The sequence below is a fragment of the Sporobolomyces koalae genome (genome assembly GCF_050403365.1).
Source record: "Sporobolomyces koalae JCM15063 DNA, S_koalae_JCM15063T_v1_ctg1, whole genome shotgun sequence".
Lineage (NCBI taxonomy): Eukaryota > Fungi > Basidiomycota > Microbotryomycetes > Sporidiobolales > Sporidiobolaceae > Sporobolomyces > Sporobolomyces koalae.
The window spans coordinates 360,275-377,217 of record NW_027481770.1 but is presented as its reverse complement, the minus strand read 5'-3'; the positions used below and the strand labels follow the sequence as shown (position 1 = coordinate 377,217).

Here is a 16,943-nt window from a genome sequence, read left to right as displayed (position 1 = left end):
TCCGCCGACACTAGCGCGTTCGCTCACTCAACAAGATGGACTCGCTGCTGCCCTTCAACACCCTCACGGTAGCCCTGTCGGGTTTGGGAGTCATCGGTACGACCTTTATGCGCCACTACTTCAAGCGCAAGGAGGTCACGGCGCAACAGCGAGTCTTTCTCTCGTCGAGTCGCCCAACCTCGAGCCGGTACTGACATCCCCCTCGTCCTTCTCTCGAGCAGAGAGGTCCGCAACAGTCTGCTCTTTGACGAAGCGTTCAATGTCCTACGCAAATTCGTGGGTCTCTGCCGTCTCGACCGGATCTCGTTCGGCCCCCACTTGTTACTGACCCATCCCTCTCGCGTCTCCAGTTCATGAAGAGTGCGCTGCACACCGTCGAAGAGACGCAGACCTTTGGCAACAACTTTGTGCCCGCACCATTCTGGGTCCGGGTGATTCGCATTGTCGTGCCGCTTTCATCCCGACTCGAAGCTGGCAGGATCATCATCTCGACTCTCGGCGAAGAAGAGATCGCGAACGTCGTTGGCGGCAGAGAATGGTGGCAGAGGACAGCGCATAAAGAGGCCGGCATCGACGGCGAATGGATCTCGATGAAACGCGATTGGCAAGGTCTCGAGAAAGAGGCGAAGGAACGCGACAAGCGCAAGGATGACCACGTCGCCAAGGACGAGTCGCTCAAGCTCGAGCGCGAGACGACAAGAGGCCTCAAAGAGTCTGCGAAAGAAGACGCGCGTCGGCGGCGGAAAGTAGGCAAAGACGCTGGAGGACGCGCGGACCCGACCACCGCACCCCGAGTCACGACGGAGAACGACGGGACAGACACAGAGTCGGACACGGAGAGCGCTGCCGAGGCGCGTGCCGCAGAAGCGCAGAGACGAGCGAATACGAGCGCAGACGAGGGCGAACAGCCGTTCCACGAGGACGAGCAATATTCAGCCGATCTCGACGATATGCCTCTGTGCCTGTACCTGTGGGGAGGCGCGTACTTCTTTGGTTCGATCAACACGCACCGCTACGTCATGTGGCGCATCGCCCGCAAGATGGGAGGCCGTGTCTTCACCGTCAAGTACCGACTCGCTCCGCAGTTCCCGTTCCCTTGCGCTCGTAAGTGTTCTCTGCCCTGTATCCGCCGTATGTCGCCGATTGACATGATCCTGTTTTACGCAGTCCAAGATGCTCTCTCGGCTTACCTGTACCTCATTCGACCACCACCTGGCGCGAAACATCGCCCGGTTGACCCATCCAAGATCGTCATTGCAGGAGACTCTGCCGGAGGCGGTCTCAGTCTCGCCCTTCTCTGCATGATTCGAGATGCGGGTCTGCCTGCACCGGCGGGAGGTAAGCTCTGTTTGTAGAATCACAGCGGTATTGGCCCGACTGATCTTGAAATTTCCCAAAAGGTATTCTGTTGTCGCCATGGTGTGGTACGTGAGTACCCTAATCTTGCCATCTGCTGGAAACTGACTCGATATTATGTGCAGACCTCACGCACAGTTTTCCCTCGATTCTGCAGAACACCGAAACCGATATCCCCCGTCCGTGCTTGGTCCTGTTTTTTTGCGATCACTTCAACCACCAGTTGACCCTTGCATCCTTCTATAGCTCCGTTCGGGTTCAGTCTGTTCAAGCCCTCGACCCTCTGGCCTCCGCCACCTCCAGAATTCCGGCAGCGCGCTGCGCATTCGACCTCGTACGACGGACTGAAAGCAGCTGCGCACGCATTCTCAAGCTCCCATGGTCACTCTGCGACGGCGACCGAGACTGGCGAAGCGACGCCTGCGTCGACCCGCCGTCACCCTCATCTCGCTCGCAAGGCCCACAAGAAGGGTCTCGAGCTAGCTCATGCCGTCGAGGATCTTCCCGAGGCCGATCCCCAAGAAGCAGAGAACCACGCGACGCAAAGTCAGGCTGCTGCAGGATCGTCTAAAGAGGGCAAGGGAGAGATCGGAGAGGTCATCAAGGTCGAAATAGATGGCGAACAAGTCGAGCTCGCAGATCAGATTCAACTTTACGCGACGAATGACCAGGTAAGCCCTGTGCGAGCATAAGTGCGGAAATTACGCCAGACTGATGCCTTTCTGCCTCAGCTGGTTCATCCCTTCGTTTCCCCGGCTTTTGCGCCCAGCCTCGGTGGTCTACCGCCTCTGTATGTCATGTGCGGAGACAAGGAAGTCTTGCGAGACGAGGCAATTTACGTAAGTCGTGCTTTCCGAGCCCGACCCAACGACAATTTAAAGGCTGAACTGCTTGCGGGCTCTAGATGGCACATCGCGCCGCCCATCCCGACAAATACCCAGTTCGGAAAGGAATCCTGGAGGCAAATCCTACTCGCACAGAGAAGGGCAAACAGTTCCCTCCAACAAAGGTTCCTCCTTCTCCTTAACAAGCCCGCTCAGTTGATTCGTGCTGATACGATGATCTTCTTGGCTTCCAGGTACACTTGCAGATCTACGACGATGCCTGTCACGACCTGCCCTTGTTCTCGTTTACCGACATCGCCAAGTATTGCTACCGAGCGATCGCTTCCTTCGCGCTCTTCGTGACGACCGATAACTCCGCGTCGCAATCTTCTCCGATCGCTACCAAATCACCAATTCGGAACGATGGCACCAGTAATTTCCTGTCGCCTCCAGCAAACGGTTCGAGCAGAAGTCCTAGTCCTCTCGGTCCTACACCTCGAAAGCCCACAGCACGCTCTTTCGCATCTCCGTCATCTCGCTCTTCGTCAACTTCGAGCAAGGCGGCGAGACGATTATCGAACATTGAGCAGACCATCTACACGGGAGTCGAGCCGTTCAACCGTCCCGAATACGTGGACAACATGATCCGCGAACGAGTCTCGATTACGGGAGTTGTCCGGCCCATGGAACCTGAGGACGAGATCCAAGCTCTCACCATCGATGCGGAGGATCTCGGCCTGATCAAAGAAGGTCCCGTCAAGCGTTATCTTGCTGGCAGTGCGTGTTGTTGTCCTGTTCCGAACGTCATGCGAGGAAAATCGCTAAGCACGAGAAGAGATTACGCACACGTAGAAGCTATCTGGGATCGAAAATTTGCGAAACAGCAGCGCAAGGTTAACTTACATCGCGAGAGTAAGAGCCTCGAATCTATTTCTCACCACCAGAACCGCTTGTCTGACTGATATTCTCGATTTTCCCTTGATGTGCCGACAGAGCATCTGCAGAAATCGATCAAGGAAGAAGCTAAGCGGATCACTCGTCGAGCTCAAGAGGCGACCAAATCGAAATTGCAGAACGGGTCGAAATCTTCCGCAGCGCAAGACAGCAGTTCTTCGGACAATGCACCTCCGCGAATCACCGAATCGCCAGAGCCGTATGCGACTCCTGGTGCTAAGAACGAGACTGGTGGCATTTGGGATCTCCATGGTGAAAATCCTCCGCCATCGAGTATTGCCGCTAGACAGGACACCGTACGTCTCTACGATCCTGACCGATGCCTACTGTCGTTTTCTTAAACTGATCGCGAAATTTACACATCATATCAGGGCGAGGCTAGAAATTTGGCCAAGACTCTCGAAGAGCATTACTCTCGCCTGAACGCTCTCGCTCTGTGGTCAGAGGTGCGTAACTCCTTGTACGATAGCCAAAAGCGTCAGTGTAGCTCACACAGTCTGATCATACCGTACAGGTGCATGATGTCGTCGGTCACGCGCCGCGGCAAGGAAGCGAGGCATCGAACGGCAACGGCGCTCGCCATCCTGTTTCTGCATCCAACGCTGGACAGCTGTCGTCTGTGCAACTGTCGCAGTGAATCAAGTCGTGGGATACTTGCAGCACTGCCAAGGCGCAAACTGCGGTTTCTTCCAATTCCTTCTCAGATCCCCTTACCTGTCCATACTCGCTGTACAACCACCTTAGATTTAAGTTTCTGTTATCTATGATAGACCTCTACCTTCCGTCTACTATCAGCGACGAGCTGTGTTGTGATCCCCGGATGCTTCGTTCGACTTTGTTGCGGCAGCGATCCCGATCCCGAGCGCCGTTCCACCGATCACAACGAGCCAGAACAGTCCCCACCACTTGAGCTTCTGTCTACCTAGTTTCTTCTCGAGAGCTCTCGCCTTGGCGTCCTCGTCGAACGAGAACGTCGTTGGTGTGACCGTGCGCAGCGATGGAGAGGGTGGGCGATCCAGTCGTGTATCTGACATACGCGGGAACGGTGCGATACTGTCTTGCGAGTCGCCGGGCGAGTCTCTCGGGTACAACGCGTAAGCAGACGAGAGGTCACGCGTTGGATCGAAGCGCATTGAAGACGTTGACGGCAGGCGAGTCAAGGAACGGCGGGGTGGAGGCACGACGTCGTCTGTGACGTATGGACTGAGGGGATGAGGGGTATACGAGATGGATAAGCGACGAGTTGGAGCATTGTCGAGCACGACAGCAGCTGGTGGCGGGGCAAGGGGTTTGTCAAATACGTCTCGTGCGACAGCCTAGCTAGGATGCGGTCCAGTAAGTTTGTGCGTATCCCTCGATCTTGTGTTGTGATTCTCGCCCGAAGCGTCACGCACATAGGGGATCCGATCGAGTTCGCGCAAGAGTCGCTTGTGACGTTCTTCATGAGTATCAATGGTCTCAATGGTCTCGAGCGAGACGCTCGAACGGCTGCCTTGATTGGCGGAAGTCGAGTATGGATGACTTGTGAGCGTCGAACGAGATGGCGAGGCTGAGACCGCATGTCGAGCCGAGTGCATCGCGGATGGGCTCAGCTCCTCGACTACGACAACATCATCAATCGCGCCCATCGCCGACGAGATACCTCGAGAACATCAAGAGTGACAGCAAGGAAAGACAGTCCGCCTTGGCTCCGACGGGCTGATGGCCGCATCAACTCAAAAAGGTGTCCGCGCGAGGTCCGGCCGTCGTCCGTCTTCCGCGGAGCGAACTATTGATAGGACATGGCATGCCGCGACCTTGCCTATCCCCTCGGTGCAGGGACAAGTCGGCTGGACTCTTCTGCCTATGTTCGACTGTGGTTCGAGCCCGAGCGAGTTTCCTACCAAGCATGAGGCCAAGCGACAGAGGTGCAAACGAGTTCGGCGAGCCCGGGGCGCAAAGAGCGAGCGAGCTACTAGCGATGTGAGAGAGCACAGGTGGATTGGAATTTGTGCGAGCGGTCAAGGTGGAACCACGCCGAGCATGATCAGCTGCTAGAACTAATATTAATTACTAGGTCACCCAATATTGTTGAAGGTTTGACTCAACTTCGGTCTCTCCACCCTCGCAAGATGGCAGAAGCACCCAGTGGTTCGCTTCCTGTGCCTCCAGCCGTTGCTTCCAAGCTGTAAGAGCTCGCTTCGTTGTCGCGTAGGCTGTTCAACATTCGCTCATCTCGTCTCATCTTCCAAATTGCTCTCTGCACCGCATGCCGCTCTACTACGCCCATATGATCTACCGCTACTCCGATTGATAGCTCGCCTGCTGAAAAGTACGAGCTCATTACGCGCAACCTGAACGAAACCCTTGGAGGCGAACAGCTCAAGACGTTGTTGGAAGAACGGGATGCTATCGCCTACTGGGGAACTGCTCCGACTGGACGGCGTGAGTTGTAGCACGCGCAAATTCCAGACCGAGTCGCTGCTTAGCCAGTGAACCAGAAGCTGACTCCCGCCCGCAGCTCATCTTGGATACTTTGTCCCCCTCGCCAAGATTGCCGACTTCCTGACCGCCGGTGTCGAAGTCAAAGTCCTTCTCGCTGGTGCGTATCAAAGATTCGCAAACTGTCGCTGAGCAGGAGCTCATCTCGTGTTGCGCTTGCAGATGTTCATGCCTTCCTCGACAACCTCAAGGCTCCGATCGAGCTTGTGGCCGCCCGCGTCGACTACTACCGACTCTTGATTACCGCCGTGTTCCGCTCGCTGCACCTCCCTCTCGAGCAACTCAAGTTCGTCGTTGGCTCTTCCTACCAGTACGACGCCAAGTACAACCTCGACAAGTACAAGCTCACGTCGATCACCTCGGAGCACGACGCCCGCAAGGCTGGTGCCGAAGTCGTCAAGCAGGTTTCGAGCCCGCTCCTGTCCGGCCTTCTCTACCCTCTCCTTCAAGCACTCGACGAGGAGTACCTCGGCGTCGACTTCCAATTCGGCGGTGTTGACCAAGTGCGTTCTTTGTTTCTCTTCATTCAGATCTAGTGGCAGAACTCACATCGACTACTACGCAGCGTAAAATCTTCACCTACGCCGAAGCGTACCTGCCAAAGATTGGATACAAGAAGCGATCTCACCTCATGAACCAGATGGTTCCCGGGTTGTCTGGAGGCAAGATGTCGTCTTCCGACCCCAACTCGAAAATCGACTTCCTCGACCCGCCTGCAACCGTCAAGTCGAAGATCCAAAAAGCTCACTGCGCGCCGGGAGAAGTCGAGGGCAACGGAGTGCTCGCGTTCATTCGACACGTTGTCGTGCCGATTGGCGAACTCATGAAGGGACAAGGTCGAACGAGCGAACGAGTGTGGGCAGGACAAGAGAGTGCAGTCTTCACGGTCAAGGGAGACCCGAAACACGGTGGTGCCGACACTCATTTCGAGACGATCGACCTCCTCGAGGACGCGTACGCGAAGCAGGAAGTGCACCCGGGAGATCTCAAGGCATCGGTCGTCGCTGCGATCAACGCGCTCCTGGCACCGATCCAGGCCGAGTTCGCGAGCAATAAAGAGCTCCAGAGCGCGGCCGAGAGGGCGTACCCTCCCGAGGTCAAGGCTGTCACGAAGAAGAAGGAGAAGAAGTACACTCCGAAACCCGAGCACCTCAAGACGCCCGAAGAGAAGGCGAGGGATGCCGCCAAGGCAGCAGCAGAGTCGGCCAAGGCAGGAGTTCAAACGGGCATTGAGGAAACCCAAAAGCTCAAGGATGCGATCGTAGAAACTGTCTCGTCTTAGATTTAGCAGCGCGAGTCTGACCGCTGAATGTGTCCCGAGGTCTGAGATCACGTGGAATCGAATGTATTCTCAGCTAGTAATAGTCCTAGTGAGGTGCTCCATCGGAACCTTGCTGCGCTCCAACCGTGTCTTTGGGAATGTCTGCGTCCGGCAAGTACTTGTGCGGACTCAGGATTCGCCTCTTGTCAAACATTGACCGCAGTTGCTGCATGACCACCACGGCTGCGTCCGATTTCGAGTAGCCAATGTACGGCGCCTTCATGAGTCCGAGGCCGTGTTCAGCCGAGATCGATCCATTGCGCTTGGCTGTTTGCCGCCATGGCAAATAAAGATTGTCAGATTTGAACGTCGAAGAATCCGAGTGTGCAGAATAAAACGCACCAGTGGCTTCATAGATCCACGGCTCGATCGTCTTTTCCACTTTGGAACTCCAGTCTTTCGCGACGATATTGATATGCAGGTTGCCTGAATCGTTACGCTACAAGTCAGCACCACGAACTCTGCGTGAAAAGGGGAATCGAAAACTCGCCGTCTCCAATGTGACCGTAACCGACAGTCGTCTTGATCTCGTCGATACCCATCGAAGTGAATCGCTCCCTCGCTTCCTCCACCAAAGAGTACATGTCCTTGACCGGCATGCTCAGGTCGTACTTGTAGACTCGACCGAGCTTGCCAGCCGCTTCAGGCAACGACTCTCGCAAGGACCACAGCGACTGTACCTGAGTCTCATCTTGAGCGAGGACTCCATCTGCGATCGTGCCGTTCTCGAGCAAAGATTCGAGAAGTCCCCCGAGTTTCTAAGCCAGTATCGAAAATCGTACCTTGGTCAGACGACGAGCTTGTTGGATTGCCTTCGGGGGGAGAACAACGTACCTCATCATCGTGATCCTTGTTCGATCCACTCGTCTCGATCAGGACGTAGAACGCTCTGCCTCCCTCAGGTTCGCTCTCGAATGGAGTCTTGGCACCAGTGTGCTCCAGAACCATGTCGAGACCTTCCTGGTCGAAGAACTCGAATGCCGACAGAATCTCACCGAGATGCTGACGAGTCTCGGTGAACACGGTCTGAACCGATTTGAAGTCGGGAACGGAGAGAACTGCGACGTTGATGGCCTGTATGCAATACCATTAGAGAAGACATGGCGCAAAGAGAAAAGACCTGCACATGGTCTACGCACAGAAGGGAGACGAGGAGTCATGATGGAGACACCGGTGACGACTCCGAGAGTACCCTCGGCTCCGATGAAGAGTTGTTTCAGGTCGTAGCCTGTACAGTTGAAGTCATGAGTTCAAGAAGCATCGATGTGCAGCTGAAAAATATGCGCACCAGTGTTGTCCTTGCGGAGCGCGCCAGCTTTGCCATCGCCTGGCATGTTGATGCTCAAAACTGTTCCTTTCTCGTCAGGCAGGACGGCCTCGATTCCGAGCACAGTTCCATGTAGGGAGCCGTAGCGTAGCAACCGAAGCCCTCCAGCGTTGGTCGAGATGTTGCCCGCAATGTGGCACGAACCCTTGGCTCCCAAGTCGAGCGGCATCATGTAGCCTTTCGGGTGGAGGAAGTTGGACAGGGACTCGAGGATCGCGCCTCCGTCGGCAGTGAGAATGCCTGTCGTGACTGTGGGTCAGGTGACAGGGTTTCACAGCAGTCTTATTGGCGAAGGACTGACCCGAAACTTCGTCAAACTCTCGAATGCCGTTCATGCCTTCAGTGCTCAGGATGAGCTCGTCGTACACGGGCACTCCACCTCCAACGAGACCCGTGTTGCCTCCCTGGGGCACGACGGCGATACGTTTGTCGTAGCAATACGCCATGATCTGGCTCACTTCTTGAGTCGTCTTGGGCTTCAACAAGATGGGCGAGTTGCCCTTGTACTTGTCCATCCAGTCCGTGTTGTACCCGACGAGGTCATCGTGCGACGCTGGGGTCCATTCTCCATCAGGCGACTCGATCGTAGTCACGACGGACGTCGGCGAGGACAGGATCGAGCGGAAGTAGGCGACGTCGGCGGCGTCGAGCTTCTTGTACTCGGATCGGCGAGGCGGGATCGGCTCGGCTGCACGGAGCGAGGTGGTCGAGAAGAGAGCAAAGGCCGCTCGGGGAGTCGGGCGAGCCGGCAAAGAGGGGAAAGATGGTCGCACTGATACGCGAGATAACGCAGGCACGACGCGCTTGGCGGCGTGCGTCGAGGAAGCTCGACGCAGCGTGCGGGCGGCAACTTGCATCGCAGGTGTCTGTGAGGCCATGGTCGCGTACGCAAAGTCGTAGACAGAGCGTCGGCCGGAACATTTTGTCCTATAAATCCATTGCGTGCGTCTGCGCGCATCTCCGACTTGTTTCCAAGTTGTAACGAGATTCATTACACAGGTCAGCTCTTATCGTACGTAGGGCTCCCTTCAGCTCCCGATTGGATCTGCGCCCTTCCAAAGGAGTTGACCGAGTCAACGAGACAGTCTCAGATTTTATGTGTTGTAAAGATTCGCTGTGCCAAAGCAGGGCTGGAGACAAGTGCACATACTATGGCAGTATGAAGAGGAGCGAGCGCGGGAGATCACGAGATGACCGATCGAGGCGTGGTGCGCGACGAGACGTCGAGACCGCCACCTGTAGCGAGACGGACGTCCCGCTGCTCCCACCTCTCGCAACCCTAGACAGGCCTCACACGTGCGTACGCGAGAATCACACCTGTACCTGTGTGTTTATAGAGCTGAGACTGACCTGCTGCCCACTGCCTTACTCTCCTCCCCTCGACACGAACCAACCTCGATTCGCTCACACTCCCCGTGTCTATCGTCGCTCTCCGCGCTGGTCGCCTGCGTCTGCATGTACTCCTGATCTTCACGCGCTCACTAGTCCGACGCGCATCTCTCCCTCGCCCTTCCAGACCTTCGTTTGTCTCGATTCGGACAGTGTTCCATTCGCCCTCACCTCGCCTCATTCGCCTCTCCACTCCAGCCCCTCCATTCCCTAGCCTCCAATCATGTCTGCCGATACCTCGTCCCGGGAAGCCCACGTCTACATGGCTCGATTGAGCGAGTGAGTCTCGGTCCTTTTGCGCGCCGCCGTGCTGCGTGATTGCGCGCTCCCGTCGTCTCGTCTCTCCCCCGCGCATGCGCAGCCGTTCTTCAACCCCTCTGCGCTGTTTCGGCCTCCGTTTCTCGTATCGATGCTGACTGACTGTCTCTCCCGTGACTTTCAGGCAGGCAGAGCGATATGACGAGGTGAGCCGCACTCGGACATGTCCGAACCGGAATGTCCGCACTCGACTGACTCGCCGCTCGTTCAAATTAATAGATGGTCAACGAGATGAAGGAAGTGGCCAAGCTTGGCACAGAACTCACTGTCGAGGAGCGAAACCTCCTTTCGGTGTCGTACAAGAACGTGATCGGCGCTCGCCGCGCGTCGTGGCGCATCATCTCGTCGATCGAGCAGAAGGAAGAGTCCAAGGGCAACTCGAGCCAGGTTTCCAAGATCAAGCAGTACCGCGAGAAGGTCGAGTCGGAACTCGGAGACGTCTGCAACGACATCCTCAAGGTCCTCGACGACCACCTCATTCCCGCCGCCCAAGCTGGCGAGTCCAAGGTATGTAGCAAAATCCTATCGTCTCTGTACGAGGGCCTTGCTGAACCAAAAGTCTGTACATGCACCTTTCAGGTCTTCTACCACAAGATGAAGGGAGACTACCACCGATACCTCGCCGAGTTCGCTGCCGGTGAACAACGCGAGAAGGCGTCCGACGCCGCGCACGAGTCGTACAAGACCGCGTCCGAGATCGCCTCTTCCGAACTCGCACCGACCCACCCGATCCGTCTCGGCCTCGCGCTCAACTTCTCCGTCTTCTACTACGAGATTCTCAACTCGCCCGAGAAGGCGTGCCACCTTGCCAAGATGGCGTTCGACGACGCGATCGCCGAGCTCGACACTCTCTCGGAAGAGTCGTACAAGGATTCGACCTTGATCATGCAACTCCTTCGCGACAACCTCACGTACGATTTCCCAAATTGCTCTCTGCGGCTCCGTGCGCAATTCTGACCACGTTTCTTTTTGCCTGTGCCGGAACAGTCTGTGGACTTCCGATCTCTCGACCGAGGACGAGACGAAGCCTGCTGGCGAGGAGGCCAAGCCTGAAGTTCCCGCCGCGGCTGAACCTTCCGCTTAATCAACTTGTTGTCTTGATCTCTCTTCCTTGGCACTTGTTCTTTCTTCCCGTGATCCGAATCTCAGTAATCAGTAGTCTCTCATCTCCTTTTTCCCCCACTCGCTCTCGCTTGCGTGTCTGCCGTGATGTGATAGGATTTCTTCTTTCTGCGCTTCCTTCTTTTCGATGTTTCTTTCCTCTCTTGTCATCTCCCCAACTTTGCTGAAGAGCGCGTTTGCCGCATCGAGGTCCTCGTTCTGCGTCCGTAGGAGCCGAGCGTGTCTCTTGACCTGCGAGTTATCATTCGCTTCCTCTCTCGACATCGAACACCTTCGATCACTCAACGCTGCGCTTGGCCTCTTCCTGCTTCTCTATCGCTGCGTTACCATGAACCCAGATTAGATCGTTGCACATGATGACCGTGAGAGCTACGTAGGAGACATCGACTCGGGATACAAGCGCGAGGAGGTCGGTATGCCTCGGGGATGATCAACCACTGTCGTTCCCATCCTCGCTGCTACTACTGACCACGTTCCGCTTGCGTTTCTTCGTGCTGCTTTGTTTGATCGCATCTTTTGCCGTCACGAAGCCACCGTTCTGGATCTGGTCGCCGGTTTCGTCCTTGTGCTTCTTCTTTTTCTTCTCCTTGGACTTGCCCTTGTCGTTCTTCCGGATCGGTTCGTCATTCATGAGCTCATCCTCCGTGTCTTGCTCCTTGCTAGTCTGGTCGTCGTCGTCCTTTGGCGCTTCGTCGTCACTGCTGTCATCGTCCACAACCGCTTTCGCCTTGCCTTTCCCCTTCTTCGTCGTTTCTTTCCCTTCTCGATCCTTCTTGAGTTTCTTGTCCTTCTTCTCATCTTTGTCTTTACTCTTCGACTTGGATTTCGTCGATTTCAAAGTGTCTCGACTTGAAGCGCCACTGCCGCCGCCTAGAGAAGTTGCGCGTGCGAGTTTGACGAGTTTCGGTTTCGAATCGGCTTTCAGATCCGACAAGGCGAGTCCATGAGTCGTTGCCGAAGTACACAATTGATCGTACTGTACATTCCCGCCCACACGCGCATTTTCCGGAAATAGAGTGAGAGAAATGTGAGCGATCAGACATGGTACGTAAGTGATTCAAGAGGGGGGTTTGAGAAGGGAGACTGACGAGAGGTTCGTTGTGTCGTGCGAGAAGCTGGAGCAACGATTGATAATCGAGTTAAGGATGTATACAAGCAATCAGCAACCACGGGGAGGGGGTTTGGATCGGGGCAAACACTCATTGAGCAGTCGTTCTCACTTTGACATCATCAACGTTGACTGTAGTTCTTCCTGCGTGTCTATAAGGGAGGTTCAAGGATCGCTTGTCAGCGATCAAGGCGTTGCCCTGATTGTGTGAGGCAGTCATGTACTTGGCGAAACTTTCGAGATCTTTCCCGATTGAGACTGTCAATGTACAACATTGAAATCGTTCGTCATAGGGTGAGCAGGAAAGTCGGTAGGGGAGAGGACAAGAGAGGACTGAAACGTACGAGCTTGTTGGAGTACGACTTCTGCCAAACTTGCGACGAAATGTTCCGATGCGGCGAACGCGAGGTTGAGCTCTATATGATCGAGACATGTTCAAACACACTTCCCTTGGATCCATCTTGTCAAATCCAGAGTGGCACTAACCCTCTTCTTGAGAGATCTGGTGATGTGATCAAGCGACGATCAGTCTTTATGTCCTACGAGCCTGGTACATGCAAGGCTCACCTTGGTGACGGTGTACCAGATTGCAGCTTTCAAGCTCTAATGTAGGGGGATAGACAGCGACGAACGAGAGAACGCGTTCAGTCGAAAGACTGCATGTTGGCAGAGAGAGGGCTGGATTCTTTTACCTGTCGCGAGAGTTCTTCATCCTGTGCTGTAGCTGCGGCTTTGCGAGGTGGCATCGTAGCTCGATGAAGACGAGTGAGAGAAGGAAGAGAGCGAAGGGGGCGGTGTTATACTTGTCCGATTAATGATCGATGATGACGACTCTCAATCCTGCAAGTTACGTGTTCCTACCGCAACGTCTGCAGGAAGTGAAGCCGACAAAGCAAGCAGACTTGATGTTTCGAGCCGACCGACAAGATCGGTATTCTAAACAGATGCGCGCGCACGGAATTCAGTCCGACCACGCCAAGATCTCGCGAGTTTATGAGAGAATCGAGATGCTAGATTCGAGTACATGTTACACACAAATACCCTATTGCGAAATTCGGTGCGGCGAAAAGTCGGCGGGAATGATCACAAAAGGTTGGAGGGAGAACGAACGATTAGGGGGAACGATGGTAGGGTTCGGGCATAAGGTATATCTATATCTTCACAGTCGAGCGGAACCGTCGCTTCGGGTGAAGTCCGAGGACGGAAGCGAGAGAAAGTGTCTACTCTAGGGCGTGGCGAAATTGCTTATTGAGCCTTGAGCTTCTCTTGCTTGGCAGCGCGCTGCTTCTCTCGCGCGGCATGGTATTTGCGGTCCGTGCCGAAGAAGTAGTCGAGGTGTCGGAACGAGGTCGAGTAGCAGTCTCCGAAGGCTGTCATGAATCAACTCACTGTGGTCAACATAACACGTCTCGACATTAGGATAACGATGATGCATGCTTACAAGAGTGGTGGTAATCGTGATGATCGGCACCAGCCCACAGAGGGAACCACTTGTTGAGCGACCAAGGGAAGTCTTTACAGAATGGGCGAAAACATCAGTTTCTGCGTCATGCATAGACACCATACAGGACAGACAGCTCACCATAGCCAGAGTGCGCATCGACGGCTTGGAAGAGACGCAGGCAGATCCACGCGTACTGCAAGCAGAGCAAAGATGTCGGTCAGGGACGAGCGAACAGCTTGAGATAGCGCGAAGGACTGACCATGGTGATCAAGTGCATGTTTCCGCCCGAGAGCCAGCACCACAGAAGAGGAGATCCAACAGTGCCGAGACCGCTGCAGACAAAATATTGTCAGCCTTGACGGGATCTAGCAAGACCGAAATATGCGCAAACTTACAGGACCAGAATCTCGATCGGGTGAGCGTACTCGGCAGCGAGACCGAAAGGAGCCGAGAACTCGTGGTGAAGCTTGTGGATGTGCTTGTAGATCGAACTGTGGGCGACGAAGGTTGAGAATCAAATATATTCGGCAAGGTCGATTATGACTTACCGGTGGTGAAGAAGACGGTGCGAGAAGTAGTGCCACGCGTCCTCGAGGACAAAGAAGAGAGCGATCTGCAAGCAGAACCAACATGAATTAGCATCGAGATTATGTAGCGTCGTAAAGGAGATCTATTTACCTGGGGAACCATCTCGCGGAAGAACGAAGGGAAGGGAACCTCCCAAGTCTTCATGCCGACCGAAGTTGCCATCGGGTGGAACAGGTAGATCTGACGTACTCGAGGATCAGTATCGGGAATTCGGTCTAACGCGAGAATCTCGCTCACTTGGGGCAGTTCAACCGAAAAGTGAGTCTTGAGGACGTATTTCGTGCATTCCCATTGCTGCTTTGCCGAGGGAATCTTGTTCTATAGGCGGGAGCGAGCGGTGAACGTCAGGCGCGGTCCTTGTTACGCGATGACAACAAAGGCAACTATCGCAACGTACGTCCTGGATCTTGTACTGCCTGAACCAACCGAAACGGTCGATAGCCATCCATGGGAGACACCGTCCAAAGTACACGAGCTGAGAGGAGAGACCGAACACGTTTTCAGTCGCCCGATCGTTCGACGCGTTTTTTGGGGGGTTCCGCCACCGAAACCAAACAAGTCACTGACCTCGTGCATGACGAACGACATGATGCCGGTCGCAATGATGGGGTTACCCCAGTACGAGTACCACGCGGCCCACTGCTGTTCGAGCCAGTTGAGTTGCGAGAGATCGACCGAAGCGTACATGTCGGGGTTGTAGGCCTTGGCCTGCTCGACAAAGTTGGTCACGAGCACAGTCGCATTGTTGTACAGCTGGGAGATGATGGGCGACTCCATGACCGGGCGAGTGAGATGAGAAGTGGAGGAAAGAAGATGAGCGAGAGAAGTGGAGGATCCGAAGATCTCGCGGGCGTCGCGTGTGCCGAAATCACGCATGTCAATCTCGAATCTCGTCGGGAATGATCTCGCTACATTTTGATTGGCTTCTTTATGCTTCGGGCTCCTTCTCACTTTCTCGCTCGGTCGCTCGGTCACATCGTACGACACACCCTGAGCTGATGGGACCCGAGTTGCAGATGCTAGTAGAGAGTCCCGTCCGAAACAACACAGATGAGAAGGCAGGTATCGATTCAGTGGGCCGACAGCGCACGGTCGCCAACAAGGATGGGTGCGGTCTTGCACACGATGTACGCCGAGGGATACACAAAGCTGGGGGTATAGTCGACTGCGGACATCAGGCAGTCGCTTTTCGGCTGAGAGGCGGTCACATGCTAGTTTTCAAAGATGAAATTGATCCGCGAGAGCATGCCCGGGATTGACGCGAGCTGAGGTCCGTATCTGAATTGAGGCCAAGCGAAGTGAGCTTGCTGATCTACGAGACTCAGATGTGGCTAGCGTAGCCTACCTGACGGCGTTGTCGTACAGCTCAAAGAGCGGCAAGGCGACAAGCTTCATATTCTTGGGTACCGTGAGGATTTCTGTATACGTCGATTCGTGAATCAGTTGCAAGCTCCGACATCAGCGAGAATAGACTATGCTTCTAACTCGTTTGCGGCAGTTGCATAAGGTACCAGGTCTTGACTTCTTTCGGTTTCGAGATATGCCTGGGAGAAAAACAGCGGTCAATCGCTAGCCCGTGTCGATAGCTGATTCAACGGACTCACGCAGGGATATAAGGGTACTATATGGAGATAGCAGGGTTCGGTAAGCACACGAGCATACCCAGCGTAGAAGGGCGGGACTGACCATGAAACTCTCAAAGTTTGGTCGATAGAACTGGCCAATCGAGTCCGCAATCTCCCATCCGTTGTCATTGCTGTTGCCCCATTCGCTCTTGAGCATGCTGTCCTCGGCTCCTTCCGGTCCGAGGCGTTTCTGCATGCGTTGCTTCAAGCCATCAATGTCGCCTTCTCCCGGTTTGAGGTAGTCTCCTGGCAGCTTGAAGAACGAGTTGGCCACTTGGAGCAGCAGGACGTGCGGGTGACCATGCTCGTGCACGATCAGGAGACCTTCGACCGTACGACGCATTCCGTACTTGTCATAATCGTCCTCCCTGACAGCGCGCTCGAGAGGTTAGCCGGGCAAAGGCACTCGCGGCTATCACAGCAATACGTACAAGCGCTGAAGGCGGGCATTTACGGAAGGATCCTCCTCGACCTGTGCCTCCTTCGTCGCGAACGAGTAGTCTGCAGGGCGAGAAGCGGACGCGGTGAGCAAGTGGGGAGATCAGCAGCGGATATCGGGACACGCACTGCTCAACGGGTAGCTGTAGACACGTTCGAGTTCAGCTCAAGTATCAATCTGTTATGCTCTGGACTCACATCGTGAGCGTGTTCATCGCGGCAGCGTGGTGTAGATCCGAACGAGATCCGGCCGGTGATCGCGGGTTTGTTCTTACTCTTTCACTATCTTTCAGCTAATGATCTGATGAGTGCTGCTTCTGAAGGCTACAAGGACTCGCTCTGGCTGCTCTGGCGTGCGCTTGGCGCGTCTCGTCATGCTCGCGGCCTCTTGGCATCCGCGGTACTTGCCCGGACATTGAATCTGCTCTGTCCCCTCGGCTGCGGTCCACTGTTACTTGCACATTCTGCAGCTGTCGATATGAGTCGAAGGCGTCGAGAACGACATGACAGCATGTCTCCGGAAACTTCATCTCAGGACGACGAGCGGCACAGGACAAAGTCGAAACGGCCGGCCTCTCGCGGTGCGAGTTCAGACTCGGACAACACCGAGGATTCGGATGATAGCCGCGTTCCTGCACGACACAGGCG

General features: G+C 55.1%; 8 protein-coding genes across 8 annotated transcripts; 3 read left to right on the top strand and 5 right to left on the bottom strand.

The window, feature by feature from the left end:
• Positions 1 to 35: 35 nt before the first annotated feature.
• Positions 36 to 3,771, top strand: JCM15063_003299 (uncharacterized protein; the record flags this gene model as incomplete). The annotated part of the gene is made up of 14 exons (XM_076675220.1): positions 36 to 148; positions 222 to 276; positions 351 to 1,104; positions 1,168 to 1,338; positions 1,401 to 1,424; positions 1,482 to 1,535; positions 1,603 to 2,027; positions 2,088 to 2,195; positions 2,261 to 2,365; positions 2,435 to 2,957; positions 3,033 to 3,092; positions 3,174 to 3,430; positions 3,506 to 3,580; positions 3,649 to 3,771. The coding sequence occupies 14 exons, from the start codon at positions 36 to 38 to the stop codon at positions 3,769 to 3,771; spliced, it is 2,847 nt and encodes a 948-aa protein (XP_076537304.1).
• Positions 3,772 to 3,925: 154 nt separating this feature from the next.
• On the bottom strand, positions 3,926 to 4,762 carry JCM15063_003298 (uncharacterized protein; the record flags this gene model as incomplete). Its single annotated transcript, XM_076675219.1, has 2 exons — positions 3,926 to 4,450; positions 4,529 to 4,762. 2 exons carry the CDS (start codon positions 4,760 to 4,762, stop codon positions 3,926 to 3,928), a joined length of 759 nt encoding a protein of 252 aa, XP_076537303.1.
• Positions 4,763 to 5,245: 483 nt separating this feature from the next.
• On the top strand, positions 5,246 to 6,897 carry TYS1 (tyrosine--tRNA ligase TYS1; the record flags this gene model as incomplete). Its single annotated transcript, XM_076675218.1, has 5 exons — positions 5,246 to 5,301; positions 5,431 to 5,558; positions 5,635 to 5,715; positions 5,778 to 6,118; positions 6,181 to 6,897. 5 exons carry the CDS (start codon positions 5,246 to 5,248, stop codon positions 6,895 to 6,897), a joined length of 1,323 nt encoding a protein of 440 aa, XP_076537302.1.
• Positions 6,898 to 6,982: 85 nt separating this feature from the next.
• JCM15063_003296 (FAD-binding oxidoreductase) lies at positions 6,983 to 9,141 on the bottom strand (the record flags this gene model as incomplete). Its single annotated transcript, XM_076675217.1, has 7 exons — positions 6,983 to 7,203; positions 7,279 to 7,362; positions 7,427 to 7,694; positions 7,771 to 8,010; positions 8,076 to 8,164; positions 8,225 to 8,503; positions 8,565 to 9,141. 7 exons carry the CDS (start codon positions 9,139 to 9,141, stop codon positions 6,983 to 6,985), a joined length of 1,758 nt encoding a protein of 585 aa, XP_076537301.1.
• Positions 9,142 to 9,875: 734 nt separating this feature from the next.
• Positions 9,876 to 11,054, top strand: JCM15063_003295 (14-3-3 family protein; the record flags this gene model as incomplete). The annotated part of the gene is made up of 5 exons (XM_076675216.1): positions 9,876 to 9,931; positions 10,095 to 10,116; positions 10,190 to 10,477; positions 10,550 to 10,881; positions 10,958 to 11,054. 5 exons carry the CDS (start codon positions 9,876 to 9,878, stop codon positions 11,052 to 11,054), a joined length of 795 nt encoding a protein of 264 aa, XP_076537300.1.
• Positions 11,055 to 11,522: 468 nt separating this feature from the next.
• Positions 11,523 to 12,946, bottom strand: JCM15063_003294 (CENP-S family protein; the record flags this gene model as incomplete). The annotated part of the gene is made up of 8 exons (XM_076675215.1): positions 11,523 to 12,068; positions 12,181 to 12,207; positions 12,313 to 12,352; positions 12,425 to 12,458; positions 12,545 to 12,616; positions 12,687 to 12,702; positions 12,768 to 12,803; positions 12,893 to 12,946. The coding sequence occupies 8 exons, from the start codon at positions 12,944 to 12,946 to the stop codon at positions 11,523 to 11,525; spliced, it is 825 nt and encodes a 274-aa protein (XP_076537299.1).
• Positions 12,947 to 13,445: 499 nt separating this feature from the next.
• Positions 13,446 to 15,009, bottom strand: ERG25 (methylsterol monooxygenase; the record flags this gene model as incomplete). Its single annotated transcript, XM_076675214.1, has 10 exons — positions 13,446 to 13,570; positions 13,642 to 13,713; positions 13,783 to 13,837; positions 13,904 to 13,976; positions 14,040 to 14,135; positions 14,193 to 14,257; positions 14,323 to 14,412; positions 14,470 to 14,550; positions 14,630 to 14,707; positions 14,800 to 15,009. The coding sequence occupies 10 exons, from the start codon at positions 15,007 to 15,009 to the stop codon at positions 13,446 to 13,448; spliced, it is 945 nt and encodes a 314-aa protein (XP_076537298.1).
• A 434-nt stretch (positions 15,010 to 15,443) lies between these two features.
• Positions 15,444 to 16,510, bottom strand: JCM15063_003292 (cleavage and polyadenylation specificity factor subunit 5; the record flags this gene model as incomplete). Its single annotated transcript, XM_076675213.1, has 8 exons — positions 15,444 to 15,510; positions 15,578 to 15,650; positions 15,718 to 15,776; positions 15,837 to 15,853; positions 15,919 to 16,225; positions 16,289 to 16,358; positions 16,425 to 16,438; positions 16,494 to 16,510. The coding sequence occupies 8 exons, from the start codon at positions 16,508 to 16,510 to the stop codon at positions 15,444 to 15,446; spliced, it is 624 nt and encodes a 207-aa protein (XP_076537297.1).
• Between the last annotated feature and the right edge of the window lie 433 nt (positions 16,511 to 16,943).